This window comes from Ostrinia nubilalis, chromosome 22 (genome assembly GCF_963855985.1).
Source record: "Ostrinia nubilalis chromosome 22, ilOstNubi1.1, whole genome shotgun sequence".
NCBI lineage: Eukaryota > Metazoa > Arthropoda > Insecta > Lepidoptera > Crambidae > Ostrinia > Ostrinia nubilalis.
The window spans coordinates 1,841,961-1,862,466 of record NC_087109.1 but is presented as its reverse complement, the minus strand read 5'-3'; the positions used below and the strand labels follow the sequence as shown (position 1 = coordinate 1,862,466).

General features: G+C 38.8%; 1 protein-coding gene across 1 annotated transcript; it reads right to left on the bottom strand.

Moving 5' to 3' along the window:
* Positions 1-8,537: 8,537 nt before the first annotated feature.
* On the bottom strand, positions 8,538-18,800 carry LOC135083018 (facilitated trehalose transporter Tret1-like). The gene is made up of 10 exons (XM_063977780.1): positions 18,758-18,800; positions 17,155-17,387; positions 16,210-16,363; positions 15,378-15,547; positions 14,580-14,700; positions 12,977-13,075; positions 11,705-11,763; positions 10,950-11,105; positions 10,098-10,280; positions 8,538-8,819 (listed from the first exon to the last, which is right to left on the bottom strand). Exons 1-10 carry the CDS (start codon positions 18,798-18,800, stop codon positions 8,589-8,591), a joined length of 1,449 nt encoding a protein of 482 aa, XP_063833850.1. The 3' UTR covers positions 8,538-8,588.
* Between the last annotated feature and the right edge of the window lie 1,706 nt (positions 18,801-20,506).

Sequence of the window (20,506 nt, the reverse complement as noted above, 5' to 3'; positions counted from 1 at the left end):
GTCAATATAAGCAGGCCTGTTCATCTCCGCGAGTTTACTTCGAAAACAAAAAAAGCACGATGGCACCCTACAGGATTACTATTCGACAAGGCCTCACATACGAGCAAGCATTGACTCACGCACGCGTATTCTTGTGTATGATGGAAAAAGTAAAGAAAATGGTGTACTAAACACTGTGCAGTATTTAACTGTCTAAATAATAATAAAAACACAGAATGTACTTTTTAAGTTGCCTGAAGACACTGAGAGGTAAATAAGTGGTTAATATTATTCATGATAATTCATGCATAATCATGTATTTCCTCCGCCATTTTCTGCAGTTTGGCACCTCACGTCACACATCATTTTACCGAAGTCAGCTTGTGTGTGTGCTTGACTCTTGAGACACGCTAAACTAAACCATATTGTTAATGACATTGAGCATACATTTTTTTAAATACCTTCGCAAAGTAAACCTTCTGTACGTAGTACTAATTATTGTTTTGTGATATAAGCTTGTAAATAAATAAATAAAATAGCATTTTTTATATCGTTTCTTTCTGGTTACAAAAACTGTTGTTTTGGGTTCTGGAAGTTCTGGAAGCCCGAACGTACTTGTCAGAACGCGTTTTTCTAGTGTTTTTCAGCGTGCCTGCTGTATCTTTTTGGTAAATAGTAGGTACTGGATTAACGATTAACGGACTTAGGATAATTTAACGGAAGTTAACGAGTCCGTTAACATTTTTTAAAGTTAACTTAAAAGTTAATCCGTTAATAGAAATGTTAACTTCGTTAATTAACGATTAACGGATTAACGAGTTAATGCCCAGCTATGCTTAGTAGGTGACGTTATCGGTAAAATTTTATCTTGTATTTAAGTACCTACTTATTTATATTATGTTATTGCCATTTATCTATGAAAATAAGACAAAATATCTGTTTTATAAATACTTAAGAGTAATTTACAGTAGTAAAGTTTAAAAAAATTATTGCTGTGAAGTACAGAATCACTTTCGTGGCATCAAAAAATTCAAAACGTTAAAGCTTCCAAACCAGACTCACTATTTGACTGATTTACTGAGAATACACTCTTCACATCAAGCGCTACAATTTTTGTTTACAAAAAGTTGAAATAAGTTAAAAATAAAATTTGCCACGAAGGTGACGATGAGAACCGTGGCGATGAGAAATACCCATATAAGCTTAGGATAATCTTCATTCTTACGAATAAACCTACAGTGCGCGCATCTAACTGTTTTATTGTGTCTCCCGATCGTCACACATTACATTATTGTGTATAATTTGTGCTTACTGTGATCAATAAAGTCTATTCTATTCTAAGAGCTCAAAGTTTAGTGCATCGAAAATTCGCCGAAGCCAAATCATATGCAATGCACCACCTTATTTAGGCGGCTTAGTTGCAAGACGTTCTTGCGATAATGTATTGTGTCTTCTCTTTTTGTTTTAATCTAAGGCTAGATTGTAAATATTTTTTTGATATAAGACACTATTTAAGTCACTATGTGTTTTATTGCTACCCTTGCGTTTACCTACTACCTTGCGATCCTTATGAAGTTTTTAATTCTGTGGCTATGCTATGTACGGTATGTACAGAGGGCAAATCAGGTAAAGCAAAAAGGTAAAGGTTTTCACAGTATTTTCAACCGACTTCAAAAAAAGGAGGAGGTTCTCAATTCGACCCGTATGTTTTTTTTTTTTTCTATGTTTGTTACGCGATAACTCCGCCAATTATGAACCGATTTGAACAAATCTTTTTTCAGCGTATAGGTAATACCTCAAGGGTGGTCCCATTTAAATTTAATAATAAAAAAAACAACCCCCAAGGGTGGAAAATTGGGGATGAACTTTTTTATACGCAATATCTCCGCCGATTATAAACCAATTAGAACGATTACTTTTTTTTTTAATAGGTATTATCAAAAGGGTGGTTTCATGCGAATTTGAAGAAAATATTTCACCCCCAAGGGTGGAAAATTGGGGATGAACTTTTTTATAATATACATTAAGAATATGGTCTCAATGTACTGCCTACCTTCAGTGGTAACATCAAGGTAATAATTAGTTAACTAAAAAGCAAGAAATAAGTAAAATTTTATAAAAAAAAATAAAACCGACTCAAAAAAACCTACACTAAAACGTAGAAAAATAATTACTAATTACCTACTTATTTATTAGGACGAATTATTAATATTTATGTAGGTATACCATGATTGATACTTTTGGAGTCGGTGCAGGCAAACTTTACATGTTTCATAATCTTGGCACCGACTCCAGAAGTATCAGTCATGGTATACCTACATAAATATTAATAATTCGTCCTAATAAATAAGTAGGTAATTAGTAATTATTTTTCTACGTTTTAGTGTAGGTTTTTTGGAGTCGGTTTTATTTTTTTTTATAAAATTTTACTTATTTATACTATTGTTAGATCCAAATATGGATGTTCTTTATTAAAAAAAAAATAAAACCGACTTCAAATGCGTGAACACAAAAAAAACTAAAAATTGCGTATAAAAAAGTTCATCCCCAATTTTCCACCCTTGGGGGTTGTTTTTTCTATTATTAAATTTAAATGGGACCACCCTTGAGGTATTACCTATACGCCGAAAAAAGATTTGTTCAAATCGGTTCATAATTGGCGGAGTTATCGCGTAACAAACATAGAAAAAAAAAAAAAAAAAAACATACGGGTCGAATTGAGAACCTCCTCCTTTTTTTTGAAGTCGGTTGAAAATACAATAATATTATACGCTAACAAAGTGGCTAATGTCATGTCAACATGTTTGTTACTCTTTCACGCAAAATCTACTGAACGGATTTCGACGAAACTTTACAGTATTATTGTTTATAAGTATAACCCAGAATAACATATAGGCTATAATTTATGACGATATGTGATAAACCAAATTTCAATAAATAAACGAAGCCGTGCAACGTCATCTATCAAGCGCCGTTCAGACTACTGCTTTTGACGTTCGTAAATAATACATTGAGTTATAATGTACTACGTAGTAATATTACTTCAATGAAATAATATTGAAATATTAAATAAAGAAATTTTATTTATTTGAATCACAGTGTAATATTGGTTAAAACGTTGTAAAACGGGGTCCACGCGTACGAAGTCGCGGGCGGCCGCTAGTTACTCATAACCTCATACCTGCCTCAGCAGGTATATAGGTAGAGCTGCCAGTCAATTGATTTCAATAAATTTATTTGTGTCAAAAAATACAAACTTGTCACTATGACGTTCACATAAATTAAATATTTTATAATTAAAACAAGTAGGCATAGTATAATGACAAGAAATCGACACTTTATTACAAAATACGGTAACTATTTAAAATCTTAGTCTATTATTATTAACTCCTATTTACATTTTCCTACCTAAACCTAATCTTACATAATATTACAATAAATCTTACCGAAACCTGCTCAATTCTTTCTCTAGTTCCGCGAGGTTTTTCAACTACTAATAAATCAACATAATATTACAAAATACAGTATATTCAAATCCTAGTCTAATCATTACAATAACCTATTTACATATTATTAACTAAACCTAATCCTACATACAATATCCTTCCGAAACCAGCTCAATTCTTCCTCTAGTTCCACGAGTTTTTCAACTAAAGTTCGGTCGCCGAGCTCGTAGAATTTTGTCCAATGACCTCAAGCTACCCAACCTTATCACTCGCGCGTAATTATATTGCTGTCGCGACTGTGCGACGGGCGGCCACAGTGGGTGTGCGAGCGCGACAGCAATATAATTACGGAATTGCATTGGACGAAATTCTAAATGCTCAGCGACCGGACTTTACTAATAAATCAACATAATTACAAAATACAGTATATTAAATTCCTAATCTAATCATTACAATCACCTATTTACATTTTACTACCTAAATCTATAATAATAATAATCTTACCGAAACCTGCTCAAGTGCTCAATTCTTACTCTAGTTCAGCGAGTTTTATCCACTACTAATAAATCAACACCTTTTTCTTTAAAAAATGCAAAAAAACAATAATTTTAGTCTAATTACAATAATCTATTTACAATATTCCACCACCTCTTCAATTTTCACGAGAGTCCAGTGAGTTTCTCGTCGTTCCGCAATATGCGCATGTTCTACTCATGTTGCCGTCCGCCAAATCACGTGTTGTATGTTGCCAGGGCCAAATGTTTGCCCAAGGGGTTGGCCAAGCATCTGCCAGGCTTTGGTCCCTCTGCCCACTTTATCGTGATCCCTATCGTAGCTCGGGATTGCGGGGCCACCAGGACCAGAGGCCTTGCTTTGGCCCCTACCCCTCTAAATCGTGATTCATCGTAGATTGGGATAGGGGGCCACCGGGGGCTAGAGGTCGTGCTTTGGCCCCCCTGCCCTCCCTATATCATGATCCCTATCGTAGCTCGAGATGGCGGGGCTATCGGGGATTAGACGCCGTGTTTTGGCTCCTGCCCCCTTATATCGTGATCCATATCGTAGATCGGGATAGTGGGGTCGTTGGGAACTAGAGGCCGTGCTTTAGTCCTCCTGCCCACTTTATCGTGATCCCTGTCGTAGTTCTGGATAGCGGGGCCACCGGGACTAGAGGCCGTGCTTTGGCCCCTACCCCTCTATATCGTGATCCATCGTAGATTGGGATAGGGGGCCACCAGGGACTAGAGGCCGTGCTTTGGCCCCCCTGACCCTCTATATCGTGATCCCTATCGTAGATCTGGATAGCGGGGCCACCGGAACTAGAGGCCATGCTTTGACCCCAACCCCCTAAGTATGTCGTGATCCCTATCGTAGATCAGGATAGCGGGGCCACCAGGGGCCGTGCTTTAGCCCCTGCCCCTCTATATCGTGATCCATCGTAGATCGGGATAGGGGGCCGCCGGGGGCTAGAGGCCGTGCTTTGGCCCCTGCCCCCTTATATCGTGATCCATATCGTAGTTCTGGATAGCGGGGCCACCGGGACTAGAGGCCGCGCTTTAGCCCCTACCCCTTTATATCGTGATCCATCGTAGATCGGGATAGGGGGACACCGGGGGCTAGAGGCCGTGCTTTGGCCCCCCTGTCCGCCCTATATCATGATCCCTATCGTAGCTCGAGATGGCGGGGCTATCGGGGATTAGAGGCAGTGTTTTGGCTCCTGCCCCCTTATATCGTGATCCATATCGTAGTTCTGGATAGCGGTGCCACTGGAACTAGAGGCAGTGCTTTGGCCCCTACCCCTCTATATCGTGATCCATCGTAGATCGGGATAGGGGGACACCGGGGGCTAGAGGCCGTGCTTTGGCCCCCCTGCCCTCCCTATATCATGATCCCTATCGTAGCTCAGGATAGCGGGGCCACCGGGGACTACAGGCCTTGCTTTGGCTCCTGCCTCCCCTATATCGTGATCCATCGTAGATCGGGATAGGGGGCCACCGGGGGCTAGAGGCCGTGCTTTGGCCCCAACCCCCTAAGTATATCGTGATCCATCGTAGATCGGGATAGGGGGCCACCAGGGACTAGAGGCCAAGCTTTGGCCCCTGTCCTCCTTTATTGTGATCCATATCGTAGCTCGGGATGGCGGGGCTATCGGGGATTAGAGGCAGTGTTTTGGCCCCTGTCCTCCTTTATTGTGATCCATTGGCTATTGGCTTTGGCTATATCTTTCCCTATATCATGATCCCTATCGTAGCTCGGGATGGCGGGGCCACCGGAATTAGAGGCAGTGCTTTGGGTTTTTTCCTCAAGATAGTCTTCTTCTTTTTCAATCTTGCGCTTTGGCCTCTGTCCCCCCTACATCGTGATCCCTATCGTAGATCGGGATAGCGGGGCCACCGGGACTAGATGCCGTGCTTTAGGTTTTTCCTCAAGACAGTCTTCTTTTTCAATCTTGAGGTTTGTGTTAACAGAGGTTACTATTATCAGGTAATGAACCAACATAGGCATCTACCCTGGCTAGATGAGCCATGGCTCAATAGGATCCGCGACAGTACACCATTCCATGGAATCAGGTTGATTCAAGTACACATAGTACTAAACAGGAGTAAATACAAAGTGCCTAAATTGACATAACTAAAACGAGTTCCAGAGAATTGAATCTAGAACCAACAAGTCTTACTCTCTTGTCGCTAGAGCAGAGATTCTGGAATTAAACCAGTGACGACATATGACAGCGATCATCATCATGATTTCAGCAATAAAACATAACATAGGCCTCCGCAAATGATTTCCATGGAGACCGCTTGGTAGCGGCCTGCATCCAGCGCCTTCCTGCTACATTTATGAAGTCATCGGTCCACCTTTTTGGACGTCCTACGCTGCGCTTTCTGGTATGTGGCCTCCACTCTAGAACCTTGCTGCCCCATCTACGATCATCTAAGGTCTAATTCAACTATTAAGTACACTTGCGAGCAAAAGTATGGAATCACTTACATGAAGTTGTTTCCACGCGATCTTGTGTACTAACCAATTTGTTAGTAACAAAAAAAGTAGCACCATTTTAAAGATTAAACTTTTAACTTTAAATTTATACCAAATTCATTTAACACTAGAGTACACGCGTGGCCTACTATAGTAGACCAGGGTAACATTTTACGCTATAACTTTTTAAAAATTTGCGCCAGAGAGCTGGCATTCCAGGAAAGCCTCGTTTACTAAATTTGTCAATAAGCCAGACAAGCTTGGGTCGCAATCGTCTGCGCATTTTTCTAAAATTGGCCGTCAAAACTGCGGGTCTACTCAAAAGCCCGAAATCACTCGACAAAAAAATATGGAAGACTTGCAAAAAATGGATTTACCCCATGTACCAGGTAGTAGAAAGTCTTGAATACTATGAAAGATAAAAAACAAATCATATTTTTTCAGTAAATATTTTTTTTGCTAACATGGATCTCAGAGTGCAATTTTGGTCCAAAAAATTTACAAATTTTAAACCCGTTTATAATGTTTAACCCCAAATAGTTTTATAAAGAAACTTTGATTATAAAAGAACTATAATAAACACTTTTATTATTTACATGGTAATGGTAATTTTATTCATAAGTTGCTTACAAATTGATTTACAGTGATTTTAAATTGGCTTACCAGAGTAGGCCGCGCGTGTATTGGTGTAAAAAAGTGGCGCGTGTACTGTAGTGTTAAATCACACCAGTATTTAAAAAGATATCCCGGCTGATGTGAAGAAGTAAGGAAAAAGACATGTATCAACTGTTTGATACGTCGCGAGTTGCGGCCTATTTACCCCCCATAAAAGCAAGTGTTTTCGGATTTTTGCTTTCACACGTTGATCCATACACATCTTCGCTTCTTTTGACACTTTACCTGGGATTCTACACCTTCAGAAGCAGCACAAATCGTTGCACTATTGCAAGAAGGGCTCAGCCAGCGGGCTGTCGCACGTCAGCTCCACATAAGCCAGTCCTGGGTTTCGAAAGTTTTAAGACGCTTTCGGGAGACTGGTGGCCTTATCCCGAGACCAAGTTCTGAACATTGCCGGTGCACATCGCAGAGGGAAAACCGGTTTTTCATGTCAACTTCTCTACGAAATCGTCATTTGCCTGGTATCGACGTCCAGCAAGAGCTCAGAAATGTTCGTAGGATAGCTGTTAGCAAGTGGACAGTTCGTCTAAGATATAAACAATAGAAATTGACTCCAAAAAGGCCTGCCACAGGCTTGAAACTGACGGCAGGTCACCGATACCGATAAGCACGCTTTCAATTTGCCTACACATCTCGATGGGAAGTCGAGCAAGCCACCCCCATAAGCTAATGTTAAATCGAAAAACAAAACTCGCCTCCATTACTCGCCTTCCGAGTGCGAGCTAATTGAAAGCGTGCTTGTCGGTGACCTGCCGTCTGTTTCCAGCCTGTGGCAGGCCTTTTTGGAGTCAAATTTTTTTGCTCATATCTTAGACGAACTGTCCACTCGCTAACAGCTATCCTACGAACATTTCTGAGCTCTTGCTGGACGTCGATGCCAGTCAAATGACGATTTCATAGAGAGGTTGACATGAAAAAACGGTCATCCCTCTGCGATGTGCACCGGCGCTGTTCAGAACTTGGTCTCGGGATAAAGCCACAAGTCTCCCAAAAGCGTCTTAAAACTTTCGAAACCCAGGACTGGCTTATGTGGAGCTGACGTGCGACAGCCCGCTGGCTGAGCCCTTCTTGCAACAGTGCAACGATTTGTACTGCTTCTATAGGTGTAGAATCCCAGGTAAAGTGTCAAAAGAAGCCGAGATGTGTATGGATCAACGTGTGAACGCAAAAATCCGAAAACACGTGCTTTTATAGGGGGTAAATAGGCCGCAACTCGCGACGTATCAAACAGTTGGTACATGTCTTTTTTCTTACTTCTTCACATCAGCCGGGATATCTTTTTAAATACCGGTGTGATTTAAATAAATTTGGTATCAATTTAAAGTTAAAAGTTAAGTTAAGTTAATCTTTAAAATGGTGCCACTTTCATTGTTACTAACAAATTCGTTAGTACACAAGATCGCGTGGAAACAACTTCATGTAAGTGATTCCATACTTTTGCTCGCGAGTGTAGTTTAACCACCTATTACTAACTTTGTTGAAGGTTCAATCACTACACTAGATCATTTATTTACTCCTTCCCTTCAGAAGGGCGATTTGTATTTCCTTGTTAGAGAGGCCTTTGGTCTCCGGAATCATATAGTAACTGAAAGCCACGTTGAAGAGGCTGTTAAAGGTGAAGATGTAGAAGGTTGCGTGGATGCCGATGAGCCGGTTGAGCCAGTGGAACACGGCCAGTGTGAAGAATGCAAGCAGCCACACCCACTCGATGATCAGCATTGACGCCAACGTTTGGACCTGCAAGAGAAGATTGGACGAATGGTGGGTAAGTAGTCGAAGAAATTGTTAAACCCTGATCTTTTCATAGATGTTGGGTGGTGTTACCGGATTTCCCTCAAGTGTAGTAAAGTCATAAAAAAAAAACCGACTCCAAAAAACCTACACTTAAACGTAGAAAAATAATTACTAATTACCTACTTATTTATTTGGACGAATTATTAATATTTATGTAGGTATACCATGATTGATACTTCTGGAGTCGGTGCCAAGATTATGAAACATGTAAAGTTTGCCTGCACCGACTCCAAAAGTATCAATCATGGTATACCTACATTAAATATTAATAATTCGTCCTAATAAATAAGTAGGTAATTAGTAATTATTTTTCTACGTTTTAGTGTAGGTTTTTTGGAGTCGGTTTTATTTTTTTTTATAAAATTTTACTTATTTCTTGCTTTTTAGTTCACTAATTATTACCTTGATGTTACCACTGAAGGTAGGCAGTACATTGAGACCAAAAAAAATTGGTTCATAATCGGCGGAGATATTGCGTATAAAAAAGTTCATCCCCAATTTTCCACCCTTGGGGGTGAAATATTTTCTTCAAATTCGCATGAAATCACCCTTTTGATAATACCTATTCAACAAAAAAAAATCGTTCAAATTGGTTTATAATCGGCGGAGATATTGCGTATAAAAAAGTTCATCCCCAATTTTCCACCCTTGGGGTTGTTTTTTTATTATTAAATTTAAATGGGACCACCCTTGAGGTATTACCTATACGCCGAAAAAAGATTTGTTCAAATCGGTTCATAATTGGCGGAGTTATCGCGTAACAAACATAGAAAAAAAAAAAAAAAAAAAACATACGGGTCGAATTGAGAACCTCCTCCTTTTTTGAAGTCGGTTGAAAATAACCTAAGATATTTTATTTAATAATGATGATGACAAATAAATTAAACTTGAGTAGACTTTGCAATTTGAAAATGGTAGAATTGTTATCCTACACACTTTTTACCGAAGTTTATTGCAGTACCTTTAGTGGATTTTGTGGACATTGCAATATGATAAGAAATATTTATAAATATTTTTTTTTTCTTTCTTTCTTTCTTTCTTTCAAATATTTTTCAATATGTTTTAGGAATTTAAATTGGAGTATGTCAGATCCATCATATCCAGAATCATCATTTATGTAATTCAATTGTCTGTACATCTTACAGACAAACTTAGCTGCATTCCATGTGACCTGTTTAGGTTTGATTGTACCATCTATGTCTGCTTCAGTCTTTAACTCACCTCAGGACAGAAGATCTCCGACATCAGCACATAGGGAATGGTCCCAGGGCCGGCCATGAAGCAGAAACAGAGCGTCATGAGGACCAGCACCCCCACCCACGCTGGGGCGACCTTCGTTTGGAGGAGTACGCCCAGGGCTAGCAGGCATATTGACACCACCAGTGATGCTATTATTAGCAGGGGCTGGAAAGATAGATACAGTATATTTTTCTTCTGTAGTAGGAGCTAGTTTACGTCTAGTATTTGGGCTAAGAACTGGTTGAAGTCGTTTTGAGGAGGCCTAATACGAGTATGCTTATCGTTATTCGTCAGTTTGGCCACTTAAGAATTCACCTATATTTTCATTACTATCTCCATTAATTATAAGACTTGTAAGTCATTATCATTATTTCAGCTTACGGTGCAACTTCTGAATGCCACAATGTGAATCACCTCGTTTACTCCACCGTCGTGAATGGTGAAAGTTTGTTGGAAATTGCATTCCACTATTTCTCGCATCGGATATTCTTTCAGTCCTTAGACACCTATTGAAATATCTATCTAGAGCCAGATATTATACTCTACTTTAATAGACGTTTGACATAATGCTATAGAACCAATAGGTGCTTATGTGGTCTACACTAACAATATCATGGGCTTACCCAGCACTGAGTCAGTGAGATTAGTTAGACACTTATGGATGAGCATTATTTTATGGGACAGGTGGCAAACGAGCTGACGGATCACCTGATGATAATACAGCCGCCCATAGACACTCGCAGGCAGCATGTTTGGAGGGTCGTACAATTTCTAGAGAAAGCCTTTCCCTGCCCATCAAAAGCTCAGCCCTACAATAACAATGCTGTCACTCACCCGTCTCCCTGCTCTGTCCGAGACCACGCCACTCAGCATCGTCCCCAAGAGGCTCATCACAGCAAACACTACGGACCACATGTCCCCCCTAGTGGGGTCGGCTTCAACGAACACTTGCTTCGCGTACACTGCCACGGGTGCTGCTCCCATTAGGATCTGAAATAAAGATGATTGTAAGAACTATTCTCTAAAGCATTGGTTCCCAAACTTATGTGAGACGCGCCCCCTCTCCTCCAGGTCTTTGCACCTCCTCTGGGGGGCGCGCCACGCACTTTGGGAACCAATGCTCTAAAGCTTCGGCCAAACCAACCAACCAACCTAGATCGCCACGACCAATGACCTAGGTAGGATGTGCTTATATGAACTCGTTTCAGCCAGAAACTTATTGCTACAAATTCATACACGCCATTGTGCACGCAGGCTGCACGCGTTGGTTTGGCTGAACTTTAATAGATTCATACACTAAAACAGATATTATACCCGTTCGCGCTAAGTTTGCCGGTCCGTGGAATGCGCGTCCCCTCCCCCAACCGCCATTAATGTGTCTTATTTTACGCAAATACACAATTTAATAATAATAATAATAAACAAATAATATTTTGAATTATAGTAGTTTGTTATGGTTAAAGACGCTTCCCTTCGAGTGACGTCATATCGCCAGCGGCAAAATTAAAGCGAACGGATAGTTTAATACTATTACCTATGCACGAGTACGTATTATGAAGCAATACATGATAATGATTAAGATTAAGTACCTCCATCGAGAAAGATATAAACACCACAATGAAGGCTCGTCGAGAGGAAGGAGATTTGCCTAAAACAAAATTAAACTTTAGATTATTTCATATTTACTTTTATTTACTTACTACTATTATTATTCTGCTCGAGTGGTCTGAGATATATTACATACTAGCAAAGCAAAATGGCGGCAATGGTCAAATACAAAGCGCGTTCCATTTTGCGCGCGCGCGCTTATAGCTTTACCTAGAAGAAGCATGTTTTTGTATGAGTTATTACATTATCTAAAATCGTAGAAGAAAAACCGAAATAATCGAAAAACCCGGATTTATAACTGACAAAAACCGAGTTTCAAATTGTGTAGCTTTCCGCCCGCGGCTTCGCCCGCGTGAAATTTTGTCTGTCACAGAAAAACAATATTGCGCGCGTATTTGCTCACCGTTTAGACCTACCCTGGACTACGACAAACATTTTAAAACCAAAATCAGCTCAATCGGCCCCGCCGTTCTCGAGTTTTAATCAGACTAACGAACATCAATTCATTTTTATTTACTCGTATACAGGGTGGAAACGATAAGTGATCTCACTCGATTATTTCTAAACTACACAAGATATCCAAAAACTGATTACTGATCCTAAAAGTGCTTCACGAGCTCTATCCAACAGTACCAATAATAGGTTACAAAATAAACTGCATCTATCTGAAAATTCAATGTTTCCAGCCTCCATACATTTAGTAAAACCACATAATATTAAAAACTATACAAGATATCCAAAAACTGGTAACTGATCCTGAAAGTGCTTCACGAGCTCTATTCAACGGTACCAATAATAAGTTATAAAATAAACTTGATCTATCCGAAAATTCAATATTTCCAGCTTTCATACATTTAGTACGGCCACAGTCATGGCACGCATGTCTTGATAATATTATAGCACAGATAATATAATACTAATTAAAGCAAGAGTCTAAAACCAATGTTTTCCATGAATAATTTTAAATTGGAATGCAATTTACGAGTTAATTTTAAGTGTTTATTATTTAATAAAAAAAATTAACACTTCCAATATTGTAAGGCTGGCATACATTTAGTATGGAGGCTGAAAACATTGAATTTTCGGATAGATCCAGTTAATTCTGTATCCTATTACTAATATCGTTTGAAAGAGCTTGTGAAGCACTTTCAGGATCAGTAATCATTTTTTCGAAATCTTGTATAGTTTAGTATTAATCGCGTGAGATCACTTATCGTTTCCACCCTGTATAGATTTACTCATTATGTACTTACATAACATCTTGAGAGCAGCTAATCTATTTGGTTTAAACGTGTCTTTGTACGAGTAGTCTTCGGAGTTCAGCTGCATTTTTTCGGCGTCGTCACCATTATCTGGAAAAATAATACATTTATTAGGGTTGCATAATATGATTTAGAGAAATGGGATAATACGGGACCCTTCCATCTCTCGTTCACATCGCTGCAACTCCTGAGGCTGTATCTACAGCTGGACTACCAAAAATAAAAACCGAACCATTGAAGGCCATGTACTTTTCTCGGAATGTCTGTTATGGTTTGAACCAGAAATGAAATACCTAGGCAACACGACCAAAAACTAAAGTAGCAATGGGCTGTCGATCCATTGGTGTTTGAGTAAAGGCTAAATGATGAATATTGTAAATAAAAAAAAAGATACAGGGATGTTGCACTTTGAATTAATTTAAACAGGTATTAACGCGATACGCGGATAGGTAACATTGAGATATTTACCTGTATTTGCCTAACACGTTTCGACCGACTTGCACCGTGCTCACAGGCTGACTGAAGCGTCGAGTGCGCGATCCGTATGGTGGGTAGAATAATCTAATTCTACCCCCAATTGTATTCTGTGCCCAATGTTATCTGGGGGCACGGCAGTGCCCCCACCAAGTCGAGCAAAAAAGCGGCACGGCCGTACCATCCTTTTCTCGAAGCAATTCAGGCCATTTTCGACCGCCTGTAACTTCGTTGTGGATAAAACTAGAAGGCTGAATATTCATTAGCTATGCAGGCATTGTAAAGACACGGTATATTTAAAATTTCATTCAATTTGAACCAGTAGTTTAAGAATTATAACGGGTCAAAGTTACTTAATTTTGTCACTCACTGACTCACTGACTCACTGACTCACCGATCATCAAAATTCTAAGGCACTTCTAGCAGACCTAGAAGCTTCAAATTTGGAATATAAGTAGTGTTTGGTGTATAAATCAAGGAAAAACTAAAATATTTGGGGGCACGGTAGTGCAACCGCCAAGTCGAGTAAAATTTTTCAATTTCGGTCCAGTTTTCTAGATACATAACTGCTGTCTACAAAATACAAAAAGAAATGAGATTTGGGGGCACGGTAGTGCAACCGCCAAGTCGAGTAAAATTTTTCAATTTCGGTCCAGTTTTCTAGATACATAACTGCTGTCTACAAAATACAAAAAGAAATGAGATCCCATCAAAAACAATACTTGTCAAAAAAACCAAGTCTCGCAACTCAGTTGTTCTACGGTAAAAAGTTGTGAGATCCATGTAATACCAAGTCCAGGCCAGGAAATCTTTAACGTTTTACATAAATATATTGACTTGGCCATCGCATGAAAACACGTGTAAATTAAATTATTTAGTGCGATGGCCAAGTCAATAATTTATGTAAAACGTTAAACATTTCCTGGCCTGGACTTGGTATTACATGGATCTCACAACTTTTTACCGTAGAACAACTGAGTTGCGAGACTTGGTTTTTTTGACAAGTATTGTTTTTGATGGGTTATTTCTTCTCCAAGTACCGTCACACACCACACTTATTGCGTCCCTATTCTGTGATGCCGTTCTGTCCGCATATCGCATAAAATAATTTCCATTTTACCTTTGATCAAATCTAGCGGCATAGAAGAGCATAATTCTTCCTTGATTTTGCTCAATTCTCGATCAACTGTTGCCGAATTAGGTGATACACCTCGATACACTGAAATTGCGTGCCTGGCCGCCTAAAACAACAGTTTTAAAATACGTGATTAATATTGATCATCAGGTTATTCAGTATCCACTGCAGGAGCACGATTTTCTCTAATTTACCAGAAACAAATGTAGGATTTGGCCTACCATTCCCCATGCTGTCAAGACGGTTTGGGGAAGGTAGAAATCAAATAGCTTATTCAGTAGATACTTAGGCCCTCTCCAAGGCGCTTATACACGTCCCGAATAAGCATCGGATAATACATTTATTTGGCATCTTTAAATTCATCAGCTCTTGAACAAAATCAAAATCAAAATCAAAAATATTTATTCAGTTTAGACCACAAGTGGCACTTATGAACGTCAAATATAAAAAAGAAAAGGTAGCCCTTATGGGGCTTACTACAACCACAGAATAATAATAAGTACTGCTTCAACTGCTACTTACTAAATACAACATCTGTTGGCTTACCCACAGCCATACTTGTTTTGAATAATTATTTTAGTTAATCAATAAGCGCATATTTTGCAGTCACTAAATGGCATTTTAATGTAGATTCTAAAAAATATCAAGTTATGAATTTTTTAAGTATTTTTAAAATTGAAAATTCGTCTGGTGGTAGCACTGATGAGAGATGTTGGTGATAGAAAAATTTACTGACAGATATTTCGACGTTTATAACCACTAATTTATAGCCTCATATCTTACCTCCACCCTATTCTTCTTTATCAGAAAGACGGGACTCTCAGGGACGCACAGGAACATCAAGATTCTTACGATGGGGATAGCCAGGTTGATCCAGACGATGGCGTGGTAGCTGCAGTACCAGCCTATGAAGTAGGAAATCAACGTGCCTATCTGATAGAACACCACGATGACTGAAAAAAAAAACTATAATTTATTTCCAGAAAACAGATTAGGTTATAAAATAAATAAAATAAAAATGTTTTATTTGACAAAAAGGGCGACATCACATTAAAAATTTACACAAATTGCAAAAAGAAAACTAAGTTTCAAGTTAACTTTTTCATTTATTTTATTGTTAGGGAAACAAACAGCATTTTATAACATCAACAGAAAATACATTTTCTTCTTAATTTAGTGGACTTTTTTTTATGCTTAACACGGCAGTTTTTTGACCACCATTGCACCTGATGTTAAATGGGATGCAGTCTAGGATTTTGGCTTGTATCTCAGATTTCTTTGTTTGTGTAAAATAATGCCGTTTCTTTAGATTTTCTCCAAAATGGGTAAGTTTATGATCAAGTATTGAAACGGGTGTGTGGTCTCGAGTGGCGACCACGGGCTGGAAGACGTAGCGTGGGCAGGCCTCCTACTAGGTGGACCGACGATCTGGTAAAGGTCGCGGGAAGAATTTGGATGCGGGTAGCGCAGGTCCGTTCATTATGGAAAACCTTGGGGGAGGCATTTGTCCAGCTGAAGATGTCATTTGGCTGAAACGACGATTGAAATGGGGCAGTTCTCTTTTCTCACAAATTCAACAGTTAACGTCACGCTAAAACATACTTCTTTCACTTACATGAAGCCAAGATCCCCCTGATGTGATCCTCCGCGACCTCGGAAATGTAAACGGGGGTGATTACGCAGGTCAATCCTCCTGCGACCCCTCCGAGGAACCGGGCAATCAGGACCACAGTTATGGATCTTGTAAAGCCTATCATGGTCCAAGATATCTGAAAAATGAAACATACACTTAGACTGGGTTGCACCACCTTACTTTGACTTTAACAAACGTCAAAAATCTGTCAAACTCCATATAAAAAGCACCGGTTATCGTTATAGTTACCGTTAAAGTTAGGTGGTGCAACTCAGCCTTAGTATTTAGTATACCTACAAGTCAACAGCACATCAATTTTCCAAACATTACAAAAAAGGTGGTGGTCAAAGGCTCCTCTAAAATAGCCCCGTTGGAAGTCACCAATAATGAAGAGAGTGTATTAAGGCCACATGTAGAGAAGGATTAGGGATCATCATCATCATCTCTGCTACAGGACGTCCGCTTCTGAACATAGGCATCACTTCCAGATTGGTCGGTAGGTAAATGCCTGCACCCAGCGCCTTCCTGCTACCTTATGAGGTCGTCAGTCCAACTTGTGGGTGGACGTCCTACGCAGCGCTTGTCGATAAATGACCTCCACTAGACATCCGTTAAGCTAGCACCCATAACACAAGCATTAAGTTGCTTACTTTGGGGCTAGCTGGCGCTGTGTGAAATTGTCCAAAGATTTATTGACTTGTATAACTTATTGACTTGACTTCTCACTGCTCCTGCCAAAAGTGTTGATGGCGACGCTTACATGCGCACAGCCTACTAGGGCTCCTAAAGAAGGCAGAGCTCCAAACATGGCCTCCTCGGTGGTTGTCATAGGCGCGTCCAGAATCGTCGAGTTGGATGCTGCCAGCATGGGAAGGATCTATGAGGGCTACACGTAGAGAGGCTTATGGATATACTTCAATTACTTACCATGTACAGCAAAGTAGTTAGTATATTAGCCATTTTCCTGCCAAAAGTGTTGATCGCCATGCCCACAAGCGCGCTGCCTACTAGGGCTCCTAAAGAAGGCAGGGCTCCTAACATGGCCTCCTCGGTGGTGGTCAGAGGCGCGTCCAGGATTGTCCCGTTGGATGCTGCCAGCATGGGAAGGGTGTATGAGGGCCATACGTAGAGCAGACCTAGGGATAAACTCCCGGTTGCACCTAAAATAAAGGTAAAGGTTAGTTGAAGAAAAATATAAAAAGAATATTTATTATTAAATCTGTGTGTATAATTATTATTTTTTTACCACAACGCCTCCACGAGCTATGTTGCTCACTGCCACTTGATTTTAGCAATTCTGCGAGCTATGTCGGTCACTTTGGTTCTCCTGCGGATCTCCTCATTTCTGATTTTATCACGCAATAAAACTCCGAGCATAGCCCGATCCATCGCCCTTTGGGTGACCTTGAGCCTTCTAAGAGGCCCATATAATAAGCGACCATGGCCGTTGGGGCAGAAAAGTTCTCGAGTGGCAACTACGGGCCGGAAGACGTAGCGTGGGCAGGCCTCCTACTAGTTGGACCAACGATCTGGTGAAGGTCTGGATGTGGGCAGCGCAGGACCGGTCATTATGGAAAGCCTTGGGGGAGGCCTTTGTCCAGCAGTGGACGTCATTTGTCTGAAACGAACGAACCACAACGCCCTCTGTACCGCGCCTTTTTGCCAGGTAGGCAATTATACCCGACACGAAATAACGATAAACCAGTCGTGTGTTGGTACCCGCTGAAAACCAGCTTCGTGACTTGACGACTTGTGTCATGTCACGATTTTTGCTGAGCGGGCGCCTTTTCAGCTTGCTTTAATAAAATTAAATATGTTTGCACCTAAATTTTACATGCTGAATATGTGCTGAATAAAGTAATTCTATTTTATTCTAAGAACCTTCTTTAAAACTTCAATTGAGGCCAGTTTAGTCCAGTCAATGAATGCTTTAACGACGGTGTAGAGAGAAATCTAAATTGTGTTCCACGGATTTCTATCTATAATGCTTTATTGACTGGACTAAGTATAGATGGCCGGTAAAATATTTTTAATATAAATACAAATCATACAAATATTTTATTTATTCAAACACACCGTTTACGCATACACCTTCAAATACAATTTTAAAAAACATTAAGTATTTTTATATTTTTTCTTTAGATGATTATAATAATAGTACGAGATTATTTTATTTCGTCCTTTGAGGTTTGTATAGGTACTTCAAAGGTTCAATAATTTGGCTATGTATTTAATGACTGTAGAGATTAAAAAATAATTAACCTAGATTTAATAGGTAGTTCCGCATTTGACGCGTGAAAACAAATATCATAATACTTTGTTTAAAATAAATGTGATTTTGAGATGATTTAATTTGAATTTAATATGATATTTATTTATTGGGAATGTCATTATCTGATTTAAACGATTTTTTTCTTACCTTTTTTTACAAGGATTACAAGACTAAGTCTTTAATCCATTAATTATTGCAAAAAATTGCACAATGGTCAAATGTTAGTCAATTTAATAAATTAAAAAGTAATGCACTTACTTGCGACTGCCATCAGAATTTGGTATGCCCTGCCATTCCCCATGGCTATGAGTTTACTAAAATACTTAAACTTATTTTTAAAACAGTTTTATTTTCACAATAGCTTTTTTTATTTCAAATCCGTTGTACCCGGTTCGAAATCTAGACTAAAGTGATCAAAAACATTTTTAGTTCGTAAAGATAATGAATGAAGCGTGGTAATTAGAATACCATCAAAAACATAAATGTGAAATGAGAGCCAAGTTCAATATAATGATATTAATGCCTTGGTTGTTGAGTTCAATGACAAAAGAAGTAAGATCTAAATGGGTGCCAAGTTCAATGGTCAGTCCTGAAATTTATTTATAACAACATTAAATATTATTTCTTCTCATAACTTAGGATAATATTGTAGCCTAAGTTAAGTAAGCTAGGTATACACGGTGCTGCTCGCCAGTTCTGTTACCTGACCTTGGCTTGACACGCTGCTGTGTGTCTAGATCATTTTCAATAACAATAAATAATGTATGATGATTGGTGTCAACACTATGAAAGCACATCAAACTGTACGTTTTTACTGCAAAATCGCCCCTATTACTAACAAATAAAATGCCTCAGTGTATAAGTTGACGTGCCGCCTTTCTGTACTCTCCGGTACGAATTCTAAGCACTAATGGAAAAATAACGTAATATTTTTCAATGCTGTTTCCATTGGCAAAAATACCTACCTACTTCTATGGACTAATTAAATACAACAAAATACTTATTTTTTTCTAGGCTTTTGCGGCAAAATAAATACTGACTACATAATAATTCTAACTTAAATATACCTGGGCATTTCTTTGATTTCGTGCAAATCACGCGTATTTATTTTTTAAGACGTACAAAAACAGGTTACAGCCAATATATGAATTTCAGATACAGTACGATTTGCCAACATTTTTTTTAATTTTAGCTATTTTTATGAAGGTTGTATGTCTCTTTTAGCTCGCGGACGCTGAGTCATTAAATTAGTGTAAAGTAAGTAGATTTTGCAATATGTTTACTCAAATAGCGAAATTCTCACTACCATTCGCGTACCTCTTCCCAAATTGTGACACAAAATATTTCATTTCTAGTAATCTATTGTGAATATCGTACTTTCAGCAAGAATTTCTATAAATAGTATGTTGTCTTAACACCATATTAAAATTATAATGCTCAAAGACTAAGTAAATAATACTTTAAATGTAGTTTAAAAAATCGAATAACCTAAACACAAAATATTACCGTTCGAGAACATTGTCGCCTCAATATCTTTGCTTTTTATAAAGTTGCGAGTTTCTCTTAAATTTACCACCCTTCAGGACTCCCGACGTCTTCTTTACCGTTCTTGTATTTACTGGTAAGTATTATACGATATTAGACTATGTCAAGTTTAATTTTAGACAACATAAGGGCTAATTTCAAGTGAATGTATGTTTCACTAAGGTTGGTGGTACGAAAAGTGATCAAAATGCAGAATTTCTAATTACCGTTTTGCTAATTACCACTTTTTTCTTAAAAATTCTCATTACCATAATTATACTTAAAAAAAGAATAGCTCATAACTAGTAAACTATAACATTTGCGAGTTTCCCTTTAAAAGTATTTTATTTAATAGATTACATGAACACGAATAACCTATCTAGATAGAAAAAAAATCACGATTCAGTTTTGCGACTTAAAATAAATGCCCTACGAGTACTTGCGTATTATTTATTTAGTGTAGCATTTTATTTTGGGCTAATT